This window comes from Urocitellus parryii, chromosome 12, assembly GCF_045843805.1.
Source record: "Urocitellus parryii isolate mUroPar1 chromosome 12, mUroPar1.hap1, whole genome shotgun sequence".
Taxonomy (NCBI): Eukaryota; Metazoa; Chordata; class Mammalia; order Rodentia; family Sciuridae; genus Urocitellus; species Urocitellus parryii.
Genome location: NC_135542.1, coordinates 56,168,814 through 56,189,927, shown reverse-complemented (window position 1 = coordinate 56,189,927; position 21,114 = coordinate 56,168,814). Strand labels below are relative to the sequence as shown.

The 21,114-nt window shown below is 35.3% G+C and overlaps 1 protein-coding gene and 1 non-coding gene across 9 annotated transcripts in view; one reads left to right on the top strand and one right to left on the bottom strand.

Annotated features, from left to right (window-relative positions):
• The window catches only part of Birc6 (baculoviral IAP repeat containing 6), a 209,709-nt gene that overhangs the window by 142,132 nt on the left and 46,463 nt on the right, over positions 1-21,114 (bottom strand). For all 8 annotated transcript variants that reach the window (XR_003301795.2, XM_026399426.1, XM_026399557.1 and 5 more), the window contains exons 9-11: positions 19,886-19,944; positions 13,860-15,254; positions 1,396-1,545 (exon numbers count right to left, since the gene is read on the bottom strand). Coding sequence is in view for 7 of the 8 variants with exons in the window: in XM_026399426.1 (XP_026255211.1) it covers positions 1,396-1,545; positions 13,860-15,254; positions 19,886-19,944 (1,604 nt within the window). In the remaining variant the exon portion in view is untranslated. The remainder of the gene's footprint in view (positions 1-1,395; positions 1,546-13,859; positions 15,255-19,885; positions 19,945-21,114) is intronic.
• On the top strand, positions 5,053-5,125 carry Trnav-aac (transfer RNA valine (anticodon AAC)). The gene has a single exon. It is a non-coding gene; the product is annotated as a tRNA-Val (tRNA).

Sequence of the window (21,114 nt, the reverse complement as noted above, 5' to 3'; positions counted from 1 at the left end):
TGTTCCAAAAGGTGATTTACATGGCCAGGTGTAGGTGGTGCATGCCTGTAATCCCAACAGCTTGGGAGTCTGAGACAAGAAGATGGGGATATGGCTCAGTGGTCGAGTTCCCCTAAGTTAAAGCCCTGGTACCCCCCCCCACCAAAAAAAAAGTCAGTTATGTTAAGCTTTATACCATATAGTGAAGACTGCCATATGTTGCTGTAGTAATCCCTAAAAGTTAACACAGATGGGTAGCAGCCACTCAACATTTGATTTTGGTGGAAGAAAGAATACCAAGTGCCTAAAATTAAGTGTCCATGAAGATCACATACGAACTTTAGGAAATACTTGTATTTGGAAAATGTCTGAGTTTAAACATACTTTTCGTTAAAGATGTACTAAACTTTTTTAAATGCTAGGTTAAGAGGATAAGATGGTAGTAACTGTTAAGAGTAAAGTATAGCAGCAGTAAGGAAGCACAAAACAACTAACTGGAGGTATAAAGAGTATGTCTAAGAAGGCTTAGTAAAAAGGCTGCAAGTACTGATCAGTAGTAGAGTGCTTGCCCACATATATAAAGTAAGTCTGATCCCAGCACCAGCCAAAAGAGAACATACAAAATATTCACGGGCTTACTGCAACATGTGGAAACTATGAAACTAAATTACATACTTTAAAAATCATGAAGTTTATTGTACCTGGAGACTGAGAAACAATCTGCAGTTATTTCCAAAAGTCCGAAAATCAAATAATTATTTTTAAGCCAGGATTAACATATTATCTTTATTTCTTTGGAAAAATAGCTCTGGGGGGGGGGGGCAGTTTAGAACACGGACAGAAACAAAAAAGCAAAACAAGAAAACACACAGTTGGAGATTCAGGACAGGGCAATGTGGAAGTAAATATAACACCTTAGTGAAAATATGTCTTTTAGGCTTTTCAATTCTGGTAGTAATATTAAGAATATTAACCAGTCCACTGAGTTTATACCTACTTAATGAGCTCGCTTTCATGTCTTTTTTCCTCCCCAATTAGACTAAAATACTCCCTTAATAGCAGAAATAATGTTAACCCTTAGTCAACCTCACCAATATTTAGAACCATTTCTTCCTTTAACATTTTATAGTATCTTCCAACTACTAGAGAAATAATGATAAATAATATACAATAACAGAATCAAATGTATGAAATATGTCAAGAGCTTTGTAATGTTTTGAACAACTAATAATAATAAAAATATATATATACAATAACAACAAAAGAATGTGAAGAAGTAAATGGACTTCCTTTACAAAGCAATCGAATTGACTATAAAGACTGAAACAATGCTTAAAATTATGTTAAGTCTCAGAAAAATTAACAACATAAGAATTTTCAGTTGAAAAAAAACCACTTAAAATATTAATGTCCCACCTGAAATACCAGGACTTGAAGGATTTGATAAAGGTTTGGAACCTTCTAAAGATGGTTCTATTCCCTTTGAAAGAGATCCATCCACTAGAATATCAGCTTCATCAATATCATCACAGGTTCCTCCAATTTGGAGAAAATGAAGCTCACCACCTACAATTTAGGAAAATCTCATCAACACAGATACACAGAAGATGAACAAATATTCACATGCAATGCCATTATTTTAAATTATTATTTATTTTAATGTCAATCCAGAGGCAGATAAAGAAGGCTATCAAAATGATTTAAAATTTGAAAATTTAATTGCCAAGGAATTACAAATTAAGACAATTGTAATGAAGAAAATAAGAAATATATAAACATGTGAAAATAGGTATTTACTATTTACTAAGTGCAAGACACTACAAGTGCTTTAATTACTGGATCTTCACAAAAAAGACAGAGACTACACTACAACCATTTGCAGATGAGGAAAAGGATATACCAGCTATATTGGGACCCACAGTACAATTGCTCAATCCCAGCAATAATAAAAGTGAATAAATATTCTTAATGACAATGAAATGAAAACAGATTAAAATTCTAGCTTTCATATTTTTGTCAGAAAAATAAGTGACAGCAAACTAATATTTAAGACAATTTTTAAAAATTAATACATGTACTCTAAAGAATATTAATTCATAATTATACATGTAGCATTATTTATCAAAAATTATTGTGAAAGGGCCGGGGTTGTGGCTCAGTGGTAGAGTGCTTGCCTAGCATACATGAGGCACTGCATTCAATCCTCAGGGCCACATAAAAATAAAAATATTGTGCCAACCTAAAACTAAAAAATAAATATTTAAAAAAAATTAATGTGGAGACATTTCCAGATAATAGACTCACAAGGATTGTTAGCAGACCTGTTTTATAATGAATACCAAACAAAGTCCTTCAAGAAAATAAGCAACACCAAATTTAAAAGGGGTAGGAGGGATCCAGAAATGGTGGGTAGATTAATATAATAAATATTTTTCTTTTATCAACATTTTTAAAAGATAAAGATTATACAAAATAATTATGTAACACTTTGGGGGGGTTATTACATGTCTAAGGAGATTAAAGTGACATTTCTATTTATTTTACTAGAATTAAGTTACTATTCTATGAAGTAGACTATGATAATCTGAATCACTAAAAATTTTTTAAAAAAAGTGAAAGAATAAAACAATATGGGAACAGTGATTACAGGTCAAATAGCAGAACAGGAAGTTTCAAAGGCCCATCCCTCCATCAAAACAACCACTGAACTAGAAAATGTAACCAGAAACAACTATTTCCGAATTCTGGAACCCAACACTTAATGACAACCAGAGGATTGGTTGATGAACGAACAGACTAATCTCCAAGTGACCCACACTAATTGCTCTCATCCCCCATTTCTCAGCCTATTGCAACAATGGGGGGAGGGGGAGCCAACATCCCTGGAATGGAATAGCTAACTGGTTGGTGGCAAGGCAGGCAACAGGGACCTCCTCCTCCTCCATAAATTTGAAGTTATGTATTTTGTTTGGTCTGGGGCAAGCTCTTTTCTTGATTTTTGCCTTCTCAGGCTGGAGCCACTTCCCCAAGCAATATCTACAGAAGATTCAAAAGAGACAAAATTATTTTTGAAGGGTACTGGCTAAAGTGTTGTATTTTATCATGTTGATTTTTAACCACAAATTTCAGGAGAACATAGATAATTATATTCCATGACCCAAGATTCTACTAAGAATATACTATAGGAAGCCTCTTTTACATATGAGCACCAGGAAACTATAAGATGTTTATAGCAGCAAGGCTCTTAATAGCAGAAAAAGTGGAAATAACCCAGATGTCCACAGACAGGAAAACAGATAAATTATTAGTGGATGTTTTGCACAATGGAGTACAATGCAGAAGTGAAAAATAAACGATGTATAGGACATGCAATAAGCTTCAAAACAGCATATGAGAAGGGCAAAGGTCCCCAAACCTACATAGTTTGATGCCATTTTTATAAAGAACAAAAAAAATCAATAGTATGTTATTGAAGCATTTACTTATGAAGTATAAAACAAGTTTTCTTTTTTTGCAGGGGGTGGGGGGACTGGAGATTGAACTCAGGGGCACTTAACCACTGAGCCACATCCCCAGCTCTATTCTGCATTTTATTTAGAGACAGGGTCTCACTGAGCTGCTTAGCACTGCGCTTTGTTAAGGCTGGCTTTGAACTCACAATCCTCCTGTTTCAGCCTCCCGAGCCACTGGGATTACAGGTGTGCACCACCACACCCAGTATAAGACGTTTTCTTTGAAAAGTTAAGATACAGAAAATACTCTGAAGTAATAATTATCTCTAGAGCCAGGCACAGTGGTGTATACCTATAATCCTTGTGGCTCAGGAGGCTGAGACAGGGAGATCATGAGGTCAAAGCCAGCCTCAGCAACTTAGTGAGGTCCTAAGCAATTCAGTGAGACCCTTTCTCTAAATAAAATACAAAAAAGAACTGGGGGTGTGGTTCAGTGCCCCTGAGTTCAATCCCTGATACCCCAACCCTAAAAAAAAAAAAACAAAAAAAAAAAAAAACAACTCTCTGTGAAAAGGGCAGAATTCAGGAGAGAAGGAAGGACATATCAAGAGGTACAAGATATCTATCCTATGGTATTCTTGATTTGACAATAAATGCCTGGACGTTCCTAATGAATTGTTCTTACATAAATATTAAAGACTAAAGCAGGGAACAGTGGCATAAATCTGTAATCCCAGTGACTCAGGAGTCTAAGATAAAACCACAAGTTCTAGGCCAGCCTTAACTCAGTGAGACCCTCAGCAACTTAGAAAGACTGTCTCAAAATAAGAGACTGAGGATGTAACTCAGTGGCAAAGCAGCCCTGGGTTCAATCCCTAGTAGCAAGGGCAAAAAGGGCAGGGGGAGTGCTGGGGATATAGCTTGGTGCAAAGCACCCCTAGGTTCTAACCCCAGAACAGGAAAAGGGGTGGGGGGGGGGAATCAATTGAGGAATGAAAATTCAGTGAAGTAATAAAAAAGTAATAACAGTATTAAACAAATCTAAAAACCAAAAAAGCAGTTATAAATGTAAACAGGAATCATATCAGGTATAAACTGATTCAAATTTAATAGGCAAAGATGATCCAACTGTGTCAAAAAAAACTCACTATATGCTGAATTTAAGAGATCACATTTAGATTTAAAAATTCTCAAATTTGTTGAAAATAAAGGTGTGGAAAAGATAGACGATGCAAGCAGTAGCCACCAAAGAGAATTTAATATAAAATCAAGAAGATTTTAACAATTCTATCAACAATACATTTATACAAGTGAAATTTATATAACACAACCCAATCAGTATATAATAAACAATCTCTTCAAGTGCACTCAGAACATTAGCCAAGAAAAGATTACATGTTGGGCCATAGAAAAGGTGTCAGTATGTTTTAAAACACTGATATCATATAATTTATGTACTCTGATCGCAATGAAATTAGAGATCCAGAGCGGAAAAAAAAATTGGAGAAATCTCAAATATTTGGAAACTAAACAAAACACTTCTAAATGACCCATAGGCCTAACAAGAAATCACAAGGAAAATTAGAACAGGTTTTGAGCTAAAATAAAAGAGAAACAGGGCTGTGGTTGTGGCTCAGCGGTAGAGCACTCGCCTAACATGGGGGAGGCCCTGGGTTTGATCCCCAGCACCACATAAAAACAAATAAATAAAGATATTGTGTCCAAGTACAACTAAAAAATAAATTAAAATAAAAAATAAAAAAATAAAAGAGAAACATACATATCAAAATTTAGGGAATGTAGCTAAAATAGTGCTTCCAAGAACATCTATAGTTTCAAAATGCCTGTTATAAAAGAAGGCTGAAACTAATAATCCAAGCTTACACCTTAAAGAAACTAAAGATCAAAATAAACCCCAAAGCAAGGAGAATGAAGGAAATAAGAAGTGATAATGAGTTAAAAGAAAAATAGAAAAACAAAGGGGAAAAAAGTCTTTTAACCAGAAGATGGTTGGTTTAAAAAAAAAAAATCAGTAAAACTAATAAACTTCTAGCCAAACTGACAATGAAAAAGAGACACATATCACCATTATCACAAAGGAAAGCCCTGACATCAATCAAGAGTCTACAGATATTAAAAAGATTATAGGAAATATTTTAAGACTCTTTATGCTAGAATTTGAGAACTTAAAAGAAACTGCCATACTACCATAGCTCACTAAAGAAGGAGAGATCCTAAATAATTATCTATAAAATAAATGGAATTTGAGGTAAAAAATCTTCCCCCCTGCAAAGTCTTCAGGCCCAAGGACTTCAGTGGTGAGTTCTACCAAATATTTAAGTAAAACCAAATGTAAAGAATCTTGACCACAAAATTGGAGATAGAGAATACTTCCCAATTCATTGTATCTAGCAATTAATTACTCTGACACCAAAAGCAAAAAAGTTTATAAGAAACAAAAACAGAGCTGGGGATACAGCTCAGTGGTAGAGCCCTTATCCAGCATCTGCAAAACCCCTGGTTCAATCCTCAGATTGGAGGGGAGGGGAGAGAAATTATAAGGCCATATCTTTCATGAACAGAGATGGGAAAAAAAAAATAGTGGGGACCTGCAGCATTGGGAGGAGGGAGGATGTTCCCCATGTTTACCAAAACCATGTTTTGGTAAACTGAATCAAATAATATACAAGAGCTAATGCATTATGACAAAATATCCCAGGAATACAAAGTTGTTTTAGCATTCCAAAACCAATCGATCAACATAATTCACTATATTAAACTGAGGAGAAAAACTCTATAACTATCCCAACAGATGCCAACAAATATTTGACAAAATACAATATCCATTCCTAATGGAAACTCTCAAAAACTCAAAAGTAAATGGCAAGAAGAATGATTTTCTCCTAAAACCAGCAGAAAAACAAGGATGTGAGTATATAAACCAATAATCTCAGAAAGTAGGATTATTAAGGATAAAGCAATTTGAACTTCTCCTTATAAATATAAGTGCATGTATATAGGTTTTAAGTTGCTGGGATCAAATTCAATGTCGTCAATTTCCCTTTTAATTGTGAGCTTTTAAAAAAAATGTTTTTTTTTTAAACATTAACTAAGCTAGGTACCATATCTACATCCTTACCCTTGTATGGCACTGATCTTAGCCCTACCTTCAGTTCTTCAGTTTGTATATTCTATTTCCAAATTTTAATCAAAGAGCTTTATCTAATCTATTTTAAGTATATTATTAATCCTACATAAAATAATCTAAAACATTTATTTATTGCAGATTAAGTTTTATGGAAAAAATATATTTTGTCCTATTTTGAAAATACTCAGAAGACAGTGCCACATCCATGTGCATCACAGTATAATATACTTTTTTAAAAATCATATATGTGGGCTGGAGATGTGGCTCAAGCGGTAGCGTACTCGCCTGGCATGCGTGGGGCGCTGGGTTCGATCCTCAGCACCACATAAAAATAAAGATGTTGTGTCCACCGAAAACTAAAAATAAATACTTAAAAAATTCTCTCTCTTTTAAAAAAAAAATCATATGTATGTTCTTAAGGTATGCCATTGCATACATTTTAAGACATCAACTTTTCCTTACTCTTTATTGTTATTAATCTCATTCTTTAAAATGCACCTTCAGGGTCTGGGGTTGTGGCTCAGTGGTAGCACACTTGCCTAGCATGTGTGATGCACTGGGTTCGATTCTCAGCATCATATACAAATAAATAAAATAAAGGCCCATCAACAACTAAAAAATATTTTTAAAAAATAAATAAAATGCACCTTCAATAGTCAACACTTGAAGAACTGGGAGATAATGTTCAAAGTGGTTCATTTCTCGGGATTTTTCTAGGTCTTTAAATGCATCTAGATACACTATCAGCAGGGAAGTTCAAGATGGCATCCAAGATCCTCTGGCTAACTCTCCCCACAAACACACCCAGATGAATAGCCAGCAAAGGAGCTAAGGGTGAGAGACGATAGTGCCTGCTTTTTTTTTTTTTTTTTTTTTTGTACTGGGGATTGAACTCAGGGGCACTTGACCACTGAGGCACATCCCCAGCCATGTTTTGTATGTTTTTATTTAGAGACAGGGTCTCACTGAATTGCTCAGCACCTTACCTTTTGCTGAGGCTGGCTTTGAACTTGTGATCCTCCTGCCTCAGCCTCCCCATAGTGCTTGATTTTTTTTTTTTAAAGTTGGACACAACATCTTTATTCTATTTATTTATTTTTTTAATATGGTGCTGAGGATCAAACCCAGAGGCTTGCACATGCTAGGCAAGCACTCTACCACAACCCCAGCCCTGGTGCTTGATTTTTATAGAACAAAATAAAAGATCACTGAAGAAGGCAGCAAGAAAAGAGTTGCCTGATTCACCTTCATGCAGCCCAGTGTGCAGAGAGGTGCTTCTACTTAGAAGAGGAGTGGAACCCAGTGCTGCTAGGAAATCCCCACAACCCCTAATGCAAGGCCAATCCCCATCAACTGAGCTTCTGAAACAGTACCCTCTCCCATCTTCAGGCAGCAGAATAGGCATCGGGGGAGGAAAGCATGACAGCTAGCATGTGGCTTTGTTTCAGGGTCAAGTACCAGGCCTGAGGTCAAGAGAACACACACCCACTAGACACTGAAGACCCTGTAATGCAGTCCAAAACTCACAGAAAGAGCCTCTAGACTATCTCCCACACCAGATGGAGACCTGGATGCCTATGGGCAGATCTGAATTTTGGTTGCAACAGTTCCAGCTTTGGAGTGGGCTTGGGGAACATCCACCCTCCTCCCAATGCTGCAGGTCCCCATTATTGTTAAACTCGGGGGTTACCCAGTTTAGCACCACCTTTAATGGCCAAGGGACAGTCTCCACACCAATCCACCAACCTCAGGAAGCATGGCTTTTGCTAAGTCAGTGCTTGCATTAGGGGCTATAGAACTGCCCCAGCACTTTGGAGAGACTTGGGCTTTAGCTTGTAGCATGGGTCTCAGCATACAAGACTCTGCTGGTGCTTGTGGCTTTGAGACTCAGGCATAAACCAGCTTAGCATCAGCTAAGACAGCCAAAGATGTGCCTTCACCAACACTACCCTAACCCTTAGCAGTAGAGCATGTTACAGGATCCAATACACTAAGGGTAGAATAGGATAGTATATACCAGACTTTGCCCCTGGAGCTTACTGCTAGGCTGTAAAATCAAACATTGGGCAGATCCTAAGAGACTCCATCTCTAGTACAGCCTATGGAAGGAGCCTCTCAAACAGTCTGACTGCCAGAAGAACACACATGGCCCCAGTCAACCAAATTTCTATACTGGATAGTAACACCTATGGCTAGAGGCAGTGTTCTTGAACCACAAGTCCACCTCAGCAATAAGCAGTCAATAGAAATGCTGTCTTGGTCCTAACAAAGTGTTTTGCTGGTCTTGGTGGGCTGGGAGGTCAGGGTTTGAAGCAGATTGGAAGTTTGGGTGGCCACTGGTGCCACAAAGAAGCCTTAGTCTGGCTCATCCACAGTAGCTGCCCATAGCCAGTCGGAATCCCACAATATCTGACCACAGGTCAATGACTAGAAATAAGTCAGTTGGGCCTATGAAGGCCCCAGGAAGGAACTGTGGGAATAGATCAAGGCACTTTCCTGTTTCTTTCTGAACAATACACCAACAGAGTATTCAGAACAACCTGCTTTGCATGACCAAAACAGTGACAAGCCACCAACAGCAGACTTTTGGAAAATGTGGACCTGGGTACTGTCTATTACTAACTCAGTAGAAGGGACAACAGGCTCAGAGAAAATAAGCAGCATACTAAGAATATCTAGAAAAAAGGTCTGGGAAATGTAGCTTAGTGGTAAAGCACTAACTAGCCTAGCATGCACAAAATCTGGATTCAATCCCAGTGCTACCAAAAAGACCAAAATAAATTTGGAAAGACAGGCACAAATGAAGTCAGACTAAGGAGACTGGAAAATATGCCCAAATGACAGAAAAAGCATCAAGATTGTTCATGAAACTATGATCTCCCTGCTACTCAAGATAAAGTGTCAGAAACTGACTAGACAGATAAAAAGTATCAGGATTATTCAGGAAACTATGACCTCCCTGCTACTCAAGGTGCCAGAAACTGACCAGACAGTAATCAGCATAGGAACACTCTCAGAATTTTTTTTAATTTTATTTTTTAGTTGTAGTTGGACACAATATTTTTATTTATTTATTTTTATGTGGTGCTGGGGAACGAACCCAGGGCCTCACCAGTAGTACTAGGCAAGCGCTCTACCACTGAGCCACAACCCCAGCCCAACACTCAGAGAATTTATAACAACTGTTATAAATAATCTCAATAAGCTTGAAGAAAACAATTTGATACTCAGAAAAAAACTTGAAATTTTTAAAAATCAGAAATTTGAGCTAAAAAATACATTAAGTGTAATTTAAAACATGATGGAGGGCATTAACAGTAGGATAAATAAAACAGAAGAAAGAATTGGTGGAGTCAAAAAAAGACTATTCGAAAACACACAGGAGAAAAAACAAAGAATGAAGAGGAATGAGCAAAGTTTACGGGCACTATGGAATAGTAAAAAAAGAACAAAAAGTAGGGTAAGAGTAGTTGAGAATGGCAAGAGGGAAGAAAGCTTATTCACAGAAGTTTTGGGTTGTCTTGTTTGTTTGTTTGTCCAGCAAAGTCAAAGGCCACCAGTCAAATTTAACTCAACCAGGTCTACCCCAATACATCTTATTATCAAGCTCTTACACTGAAGGATAAAGATTCTCAAAGATACAAGAGAAAAGAAATGACATATAGGGATGCCCCAATTAAACTGAAAACCAACTTCTCAGCAGAAACATTACAAGCTAGAAAAGAGTACCATAAGGATTTCACGGTACTCAAGGAAAAAAACAGACAATTGAAAATACTGTACCCAGCAAAGTTAACCCTAAAAATGAAGGAAGGATAAACACTTTCCCAAACAAAAGCTGAGAAAATAATATGTCCACCATACCCTGTTCTATGAGAAACACTAAAGGAAGTTGTACAAACTGAAAGAGACATTAATAAGAAGAAAACATAGGAAGGCATAGGAAAACTTACTGGTAAGAGTAATTATATGAATTCAGAATGCTCTAATATTGTAAATATGGTGCAAAAACCACTTAGATTTAGTATAAAGACTTAAAGAATTTAAAATCGCAACATTAAATGTTAAGCAGTTAGGCAAAATAAAAATAGGTAAAACGGGATACCAAAAATTCAAAATGTGGAGAAGAACAGAATGCAAGTGGAGAGATTTCTTATATGTTCTTATTCTTTTATTTCTGCTCTTACCCTTATGATTATATTAAAAGTTCATAAAAAGATGGTTTTGGTAAGCCTCATGGTAACGAAAAAGCCAAAATCTATAATATACAAACCAAGAATAATGAAGGAAATAAAACATGGGCTGCAGCTGGAGCTCAGTGGTAAGAGTGCTTGTTTGGCATGTGTGGGGCACTGGGTTCCATCCTTAGCACCACATAAAAATTAAAAAACTACAAATTATTGTAGATGGACAACTACCAAAAAAAATAAAAATAAAGGCTGGTGATATAGCTCAGTTGGTGCTTTCCTCATATGCACAAGGCCCTGGGTTCGATCTCCAGCACCACCAAATAAATAATTTAAAAATTAAAACAAAACACACTACCTACTAGGGTAATTAACTTAACCACCAAGAAAGACTGTAAGGGAGAAGGAATGAAAGTTCATTCAGTTCTCCAATTAAAAAACTGTGACTGAATGGAATAAAAAAAAAAAAAAAAAAAAAAAACAAGACTCAACTATATGTTTCTTGCAAGAAACTCACTTCTCCCCTCAAATGAAGTAAAAGAACAGAGTTTAACAAAAGATTCCATGCAAATGAAAGCTAAAAGGAAGGGCCAGCCATACAAACATCAGATAAAATTTTACATCAAAGTAGTAAAACAAGAAAAGGAAGATCATTATCTAATGATAAAAGGGTCAATTCAGCAAGGAATTAGAAATTCTAAATACACATTCATCCAGTATTAGAAAACCCAAAGTAGAGACACAACATACCAACACCTGTGAAATACAACAAAGGTAGTACTAGGAGGAAAACTTTATAGCAACCAATGCCCACATCAAAAAAGTACAAATTAAAAAAAAAAATTCTACAATGCATCTCAAGGAAAACAAGAACAAGCTAAACTTGAAATTAGAAGAAAAGAAATAATAAAGATCACGTTTTGAATTTTTGAAATAATATATAATAAAGATGGAATTGTGGCTCAGTGGTAGAGCGCTCGCCTAGCACATGCAAGGCCCTGGGTCTAATCCTCAGCACCACATAAAAATAAATAAATAAAATAAAGGTATTGTATCCAACTACATCTACATCTTTAATGTTTATCTATCAGTTGAAAACTTTACAAATAATATTCTTAAAATTCCCCTACCACATGAAATCCCTTCCTAGAACTTCTATCTGTCCCAACTCCAAGAATACATCAATCTTTTTTTTTTTTTTTTTTTTAGTTTTCCGCAGATACAACATCTTTGTATGTGGTGCTGAGGATCGAACCCGGGCCTCATGCATGCCAGGTAAGCACACTACCACTTGAGCCACATCCCCAGCCCATCAATCTATTTTTAACTGCTATTAAATATTTAAATACTTAATACCTAAATGTTTAAGGCTTAAATGCTATTTCCCTGAGTTGCTTTAAGCATATCTCATCAAATAACTGAAATGATTAAACCCTTCCTCCATTTCTGGAAAACACTCATGTCTTATCTAAGGATGTACCCTAGGGCCAGAACCCTAAGGTTCCAAACCTAACTTCCTTTTGGATGATTTATAGTAAGTTATATTGTTTTAACTTTTTAAATCTTTTAAATTAAAAGACTGCAAATTATTGTAGATGGACAACTACATCTACAATGGATTCAATGTATCATTTCTTGGCTTTTGTCACACTCTGGCATTAAATAATGTATATAGCTTAAAGCACCCTGATGACGGACCACCCAGGTGTGTATCCTGGCTCAGCCATTTTTTAGTTCTATGGCTTAAGATAAGTTACTTTACTTTCCCTCAGTTTTCTTATCTACAGAATGGAGACAAAAGAAAGTACATACCTCATAAAGTTGGATTTCATAACTAAATAAATTGACAAAGGTAAAGTTCTTAGAATAATGAACTGACACATATGTAATCAATAAATTAAAATGTAATCAATAAATTAAAATTACCTGATACCTCAACATTTAGTAGTTGTTCAGAACTTCTCAACTCTAATTCAAAGTTCTGCATTACTCATTTTTAAATTAACCTAATTAGATTTTAGTATTATTTGAAAACTTTTTTTCCCTTGTTATTTCAGTATACGCAGTTTTCAAAAAAAAGGCAATTGGAACCACAATATTAGCCATTATTCTCCCTAACTAAACTATTGTAATCTATGAGGGAAAGCTCAGGTTAATGCCTACCAGAAGAACAGATAAAAGGTATGTGTAGCTCTTCTCAAATCCCAAAACCCTTGGCTGTATATCTTCTGACCCAATACTTCCTACTAAACTCTCGATAGAACTATTTGTTATTCCTCATATTGTTAGCAATCCTTTTCAAAAACTGCTATATTGGGCTGGGGATATGGCTCAAGCCGTAACACACTCGCCTGGCATTCGGGGGCGGGGCCCTAGGTTCCATCCTCAGCACCACATAAAAATAAAATAAAGATGTTGTGTAAACCGAAAACTGAAAAATATTTAAAGAAAAAAATTCTCTCTCTCTTTAAAAAAAAAACTGCTATATTTCACCAATTTAAAATGTATTTAATGGAAAAAAAACGGAAAAAAAGCATAGGGCTTCAAATGTTTCAAAACTGATTCCCAATCAATCAATATTAGGAGTACATCAGGAAAAAACAAAAAGTTTATTTGGCAAAACTCATAATTACCTGCTAAGTATTATTATTTCAGGAGGAAATAAGGACCAATAAATATCTATTCCAAAAGCCTTACATACATTATTTCATTTTACTCTAATAAGCCTGGGAAATAGGCCTTCTTATCCTAGTTTATAAATACATGAAGATTTACTGAATTTAAAATAACTTGTACAAGGTCACAAATTTGAGCAAAGGCAAAGCCAGGTCTAACAGTAAAAACAACAGGCTATTTTCCTGAAGTTAAAGCAGAGAAGATACTTTCTAAGGGATTTATTAACTTATTTATAAACGTAATCCTTACCTAGGGTGGCAGAAAAAGTTTTAAGAACACTTAAAACAGTAAATTACTTCATTATAAAATAGTAAATTCCTCCCCATCTATATGGATCTTAATTTCATATTAGGTATGCACATAAACCATATATAAGGGTTTTATAAGATTTACAAAAGAAGCAAAAAAATAGCTTACCTTTGGTGCATGCACATAGCCTGTCTGTGCCCGAGCAGTAAATGACAGAAACAAATGTATCCTGTTCTTCAGTGCCCTCTTTTTTGGGTGGTTCTACTTTGGCCAAAATTTCAAAATTTGAAAGATCTAATATTTTTACATAACCTCCCTGAGTGGTTATTACCAGGTGTCCAAGAGTAGAAATGTCAGATTTTTTTTCTCTCTCAATGCCATTCTTTGAGGTTAACTGCATTTCTTCAACAGGTTCCTCACAATCATCCTCTCGATTATCCAATATATCTGGTGGAAGCAAAATGAGCGAGGTAATCGTGTCCTGGGGATCTTTGATATGTTGGATTTTTATTGGCTCCTCTTCTAAAGTCACTATCCGAGTGGCATAATTCATTTTATAAAGTAATAAATATCCACCACTAACATTCCTCTGCTCAGGCTGAATTATCAAAGGAGACTGTACATCTGCTGGTGGTTCATGATGGATTACACTAATATTTGCACCATTCACTACAGCAAGATTTGATTCCAGCTCACCTTTCCGTCTATTACATAGTGCAGAGTTTAATTTATTTAAATTATTCAAGGCCTCTACTTGATTTATTGCACTCAAGGATTCAACAGGGCACGTCCGCAGTCCTACCAGTAAGTGAATTCCATCAGCACAAGGAGTTATTGAATCTATACAAAGATTCTCCTCCTCTGCAAACTTCGGCAGCCTCAAGCACTGAACCAAAGTCCCAGGCTTGGGAAACACAGAGTTCCACTTCTCAGAATCTGGAGAGGTAAGGTTGGCTGCAGCATCCGCAAATTGCTGAATGTAAGTCACAGGAGGATCCTGCAACAACAATTGCTCCTGACTATCCAGCTCCATTTCAATAATCTGTGGAACCGTAAAACCATCATCATGCAAACTTTTACTCATAATATTGTTCATCTGTGAAAAGATTTTTCCTGCTTTCTCATCAGATTCTTTGATGCTATAAAGAAGTAAAACAGGTAAAGTCCTCCTTACAAGAGGAGAATTTAATTCTGAATTAGTGCAGGATTCATTGTCAGTTGACCCCTGTTCTGATATACTTTCACCCTGAGTTCTGCTTAAACCATCCAGTGACCTGTGCGAATTACTACTAATGGGTGAGGTAGCAGGAGATTTATAGGTTAATAAACCTCCAGCTAATAAACATGGAAAGGGAATGTTGTGTTGTTCCTGGTGCTTTTCCTTTGTCTTCTCACTCTTAGAGTTTGTTAAGCAAGGATTTGCCCCAAGTTCTTCAAGATCCTTAACAGTATCTTCAAGCACATTTGCAACAATCTCCCACTGAAGTTTTTCTGGCTGTTGGAGAATGCTGAGTGCTGTTATATCAAGGCTTACTTCCATGGCTTCCTTCTGTGAAGTGTGCCCTTTGAAAAGGAACAATATTTATTAGATATGACCTTGTTAATTTAAATCAAAATCTGTGGTTTAACATGTTCCCATTTTTTTTTTTACTCATCCAGTCAGTGCATTATAGTAAGTCAAAGAATTTAAAGTATTTTAAAAGACATTTAATCAAATCTGAGATGAACCTATTCAGAAAATTACAAAGGTATTCAAAATTATTTTCAATTTCAGAACTTACTCTACCTGAGGTTCTGAAAACCTGCTTTAAAAAAAAAATAGAAAATTAGGGATGGGGTTGTGACTCAGTGATAGAGTGCTTGCCTCGCATGTGTGAGGCACTGGGTTCAATCCTCAGCAGCACATAAAGTAAATAAAGGTACTGCATTTATCTACAACTAAAAAATACATATATTAAAAAAATAGGAAATTAAAGAGCTAAAGAATGAGTATATTAATTATTCATCACTTTAAATGAATATTAAAACAAGATCTCTGTACTTTAATTCTAAACCAAAAGACATCCAATACTACTGATGTATCTCTCATTTACATACTTTGAAAAATATCTAAGAAAAATTATTATAATCTTGATTGAATTTTCTTTATTCCTTAGGAATCAAAGCACCATTTCTTCTTTCTTATCCTACCATGCTGATTATCAGTGAATTATAGTTGTGTGAAATTTACTTCTAATCTGAGCTTAGAAACAAATAATAACTAGAAAGAAAAAGTTCTGCAAAATCTACCATTTTAAAGTGAAACACAGGGGCTGGGATTGTGGCTCAGTGATAGAACGCTCCCATAGAATGTGCAAGGCGCCGAGTTCAATCCTCAGCACCACATAAAAATAAATAAATAAAATAAAGGTATTGTGTTCAACTACAACATATATATGAATGAATGAAACACACATATCTTCTGTACTATCTGCTAATTATAGTTCATTTAAAGGAAGCTCACTCACAATAACCAAAAAAGGCCTAGCTGCCCTTCAATAGATAAATGGATAAAGAAAATATGGTGTGTGTGATATATACATGTATATATATTACAGACACACACACATGGAGTATTGCTCGGCCATAAAGAACAACCTTTAAGACATTTGCTGGTAAATGGATGGAACTAGATACTACCATGCTAAGTGAAATAAGCCAGTCCCAAAAAGTCAAGGGTCAAATGTCTTCTCTATTATGCAGAAGCTAATCCAAAGCACAGGCGGGGAAGTTTGAAAAAAAAAAAAGAGAAAAAAGATTAGTAGAGTAGATAAAGAAAAACGAAGGAGGAATAAAGGAGGGATGGATAGGGAAAGATGGTGGAATGAATCTACCTAACTTCCCATATATGTATATAAATATACCACAGTGAATCTCATCATCATGTACATCCACAAGACATTAATTTAAAAAAAAATACTATATATAAATAGCAGAAAGATCAGTAGAGAAGGGGGAAGGGAACACGTGGGGGGAAAGGGGAAGTACTAGGGATTGAAATAGAACAAAATTCCATGCCTTTATGTCAAAATGAATTCCATTGTCATACATAACTAAAAAGAACCAATAAAAATAAAGGGAGAGCTGGGGTTGTAGCTCACTGGTAGAGCGCTTGCCTACCATGGGTGAGGCACTGGGTGTGATCCTCAGCACCACATAAAAAATAAAGGTTAAACTTTATTACTGGGCTGGGGATATGGCTCAATCGGTAGCGCGTTCTCATGACATGCGTGCGGCCTGGGTTCAATCCTCAGCACCACATACAAAGATGTTGTGTCTGCTGATAACTAAAAAATAAATATTAAAAAAGAATTCTCTCTCTCTCTAAAAAAAAAAGAAAAGAAAAAAAGACTTTATTACTAAAAAAATGAATTCATTAATTAAAGGGAGTACAACTACACTACATTATATCTTATTGAACTTTCTTACCTCTTCAAATAATCCCCATACAAAAGTTTTATGCAGGCAACTTTCTAAAGTAATCAAACTTCAATTTAAACTTTTCTTTGACTTCCTGTCAAACATTCTCACTCTTTGTCAAAAGGCATGTATTCTTAATGCTGGTATGTGTTCCAAAACCAAAATTTTTTTGAGATGATCTAGATACCTCCTTTTTTCTGGGAGAGGGGGTAACCAGGGATTGAACTCAGGGGCACTAAACAACTGAGCCACATCCCCATCCCTATTTTGTATTTTAGAGACAGGATCTCACTGAGTTGCTTAGCGTCTCGCCTGTTGCTGAGGCTGGCTTTGAACTCTCAATCCTCCTGCCTCAGCATCCCAAGCCACTGGGATTAAGGACGTGCACCACAGCAACTGGCTTAATTACTTTTAAAATTAAGTCTTAATCTTCAACTGAAAAATGTCTTATGAAGTCTCTTAGATTGCACTCACATTTTTTAAACAATTCTTCAGACAACAGAATTCAACTGAACGAAAATTAGTACCTGGAGTTTATAAATTTTCTAGATATTTTGGAAATGGAACACATCTTTCATAATAACTGATACATGTATGGCTATTCCACAAACCTCCAGAAAGTTACAAATAAGTCTTTTAAGATAACTAAATTAGTTTAGAAGAAATATAGTTTCTTATGAAAAAATGAGCTACTTAAAAATTCTCAATTGAGGCAATTACAATTTTTGAACAGAAAGGTTTTTCTTTTCGCTTTTCAAAGCTACCTTTTAATTCTACACACAGACAACATTCTCAACCCTTAAAGATGTGTTGCCATATGCAGTCAACAGAAATGTGAAAATTTTTCTAAGTGCTGACAAATGAAGTCAAGAGATAATTTTAAAAATTCTAAAGTTAGAAAAGGGATAAGAAAATAAACAATACATCTATTATTAATTACAAATATACACAGTAAGATCTTTAAGATCTATAAGAACTATACCCAGAAAAAAAGAACAAAGCTAGAGCATGTAAAGGTTACAATCAGAATCAAAATTTAAGAGAAAAAAAAGAAAATAAGAACATTTAATGCAAACACTTCACATTACAAAGGAAAATCTTAAACCCACAGTTTAAGTGGCCCGGCCTTTTGTTAATCACTTCCAAAAAGATTTCATGATAAATTAGAATTTAGAGAACATGTATTACTCTATAATAACCATAATTTTTAACTACTGTACTACACAAAACCATATCTCTTCTAAAGAGATTTATTTAGTTACACATATCCTTAGTTCATGACATTTGGCATTAAATGATAGCCACAACTTATTTACAGTCATTTCTTTAAAACACTAGCTACTTTTCAGGTACTATGTTCCAAGTCTTACAGCTATATATTTAAAGACTAGAACTATGAATAATATGAATAATCACTGTTTTACATATAAGGAAATGCAACTGGACAATAAGTAACAGAGATGGAGTATAAACTCTGACATAATAAAACTAATTTGAGAATCACTATTATTCTTTCCTATAAAATAATATTAACCTGGGTGTGGTGGTACACACCTGTAATCCCAGCAATTTGAGAGGCTGATGCAGGAAGAATTGCACATTCAAGGCCAGCCTCAGCAACTGAGCAAGGCCCTCATTAATTTAGCAACTCCATGTCTCAAAATAAAAATAACCTAAGGATGTAGCTCAGTGGTAGAGCACCGCTGGGTTAAATCACCAGTACTAAATAAATAAATAAATAGATAGATAGATAAATGTAATATGCTTGGTACTAAATTTAGTACACTTGATAGATACTTTCAAATTTATTTTCCATATACTTTTCTTTTAAGAATAAAGAGCTTTACATTCATTTAAGAGAATACATTATACACTATGTACTTACCATTAATTCAAGATTTCTCAACCAATCTGGAAAGCAGTATGGAGATTCCTTAGAAAACTTGGAATGGAACCACCATTTGACCCAGCTACCCCACTCCTTGGTCTATACCCAAAGGACTTAAAATCAGCATACTATACTAATCAACCACATCAATGTTTATAGCAGCTCAACTCACAATAGCTAAACTATGGAAACAACCTAGGTGCCCTTCAGTAGATGGATGGATAAATAAACTGTGGTATACATACACAACAGAATATTACTCAGCATTTAAAAGAGAATAAACTTATGGCATTTGCAGGTAAACGGATGGAGTTGGAGAATATCATGCTAAGCGAAGTAAGCCAATCCCCCCAAAAAAAACTAAAAGCTGAATGTTCTCTTTTAAGTGGATGCTGATCCATAAGAAGGTGAGGGTAATGGAGGAACTTCAATGGGGTAAGAGGTGGGGGCGGGGAGGGGGTATGAGGGCAGGAATGAAATGGACATCATTACCCTAGGTACATGTATGACTGCACATATGGTGTGACACTATATCATGTACAATCAGAGTAATGAAAAGTGTGCTGCAATTGTGTACAATGAATCAAAATGCATTCTGCTGTCCTATATACCTAATTAAAATTAATTGATTAATTTAAAAAAGATTACTAAAACTGCAAAAAAAAAAAAGAGCAAAGAAGAGACATCGAAGATTTCTGATACAGAAAGATTTGGGTTTTCTGCACAAATTACTGAAAATTTTGAGTTTGCATTAACTAAGAAATTCAGACTTAAACAGTATTTAGCTTTACCTATAATAATAAATAGAAGGATTTACAAAGAAGATAATCTAATAATTTTTACATACCTGTCACAGAATCTGATCTGGAATGTTCTTCACTGTCTGAATCCTCCAGTAAATCATCACTTAAATTAAAAGTAAAAATGAAAAACAATCTGAATTTGATAAGAAACATTCATCATATGAGAAATCAAAATAAAAGTGTAATGTTAAAATCACTGCTATATATCTCAAATGTAAACAACATAAAAACTATTAAAACTAGCTGAAATGAAATACAAATAATAAAGTCTTAATCACCATAAATCATTAAATAAATGTCTACCTGAAATAGGGTGTGGAAACTTACAGGAATCAATATAACATTTAGGGATTTGAAATCTACTATGTGACTGGTGATAATTTAGGCAAATAAAAGGGTACAGAGCAACAGTTAATAAATTTAAGCATAAGCTTGCAAAAGTAAAATTTTAAGGACTATTCTATTATTGAATTTAGAAAAGTTACTTTAAAGCCTAATAAAATTCTACAAATACATGTGTAAGTACACATACTCACACCAACATGCATTTCATTTTTATTTTGTGGGGTTTTTCTGTTTTGTAAAGGCTGCTAATAACTCCTTGACAAACTATTACACTCAGAAGTTAGAGGTTAACACAACAATAGTCCCTCCTTTGAGCGTCACTCAAGTGGCGATGAAACTGTCAGCCTCCCTCTTTGAATCAACCTCTATCCTCTCTCTCTCCACTGTTAGCCAACAAGAAAAAACAGGTCATTACATACAAAACAAACATAATATTGGGCTCTGTCTGGACTCTCTTAATCAGCACACCTTACAGTGGTTTCTAAAATTCTGATACCTCATTATAAAAACAAAAAGATGCATTTTGCAGAAAGAAAGGGCAATTTTACCCTTTTGAAATAATATACTTAAGTCTGAAATGCGGAGACATTTATAATGTTATTTGATTTCTAGTTATGGTCTCCACTGAAAACGCTTAGGGATACTACATACCAAGGCAACATTTGAAATTTGGGAGGGGTTCACCTAAATAATTTTAACAAAGTTTCTGTTTTAGTTTTTTTAAGTGATAATCATTGTTCATAAACTAATTTAATAGTATAACTTAGGCGGGGGAGGGCGAGGCAGGAGGATCGCAAGTTCAAAGCCAGCAACTCAGTGAGACCCTGTCTCTAAATAAAATACAAAATAGAGCTGGGGATGAGGCTCACAGTCGGGTGCCCCTGAGTTCAATCCCCAATACCAAACAAAAAACAAAAAACAAAAAAAC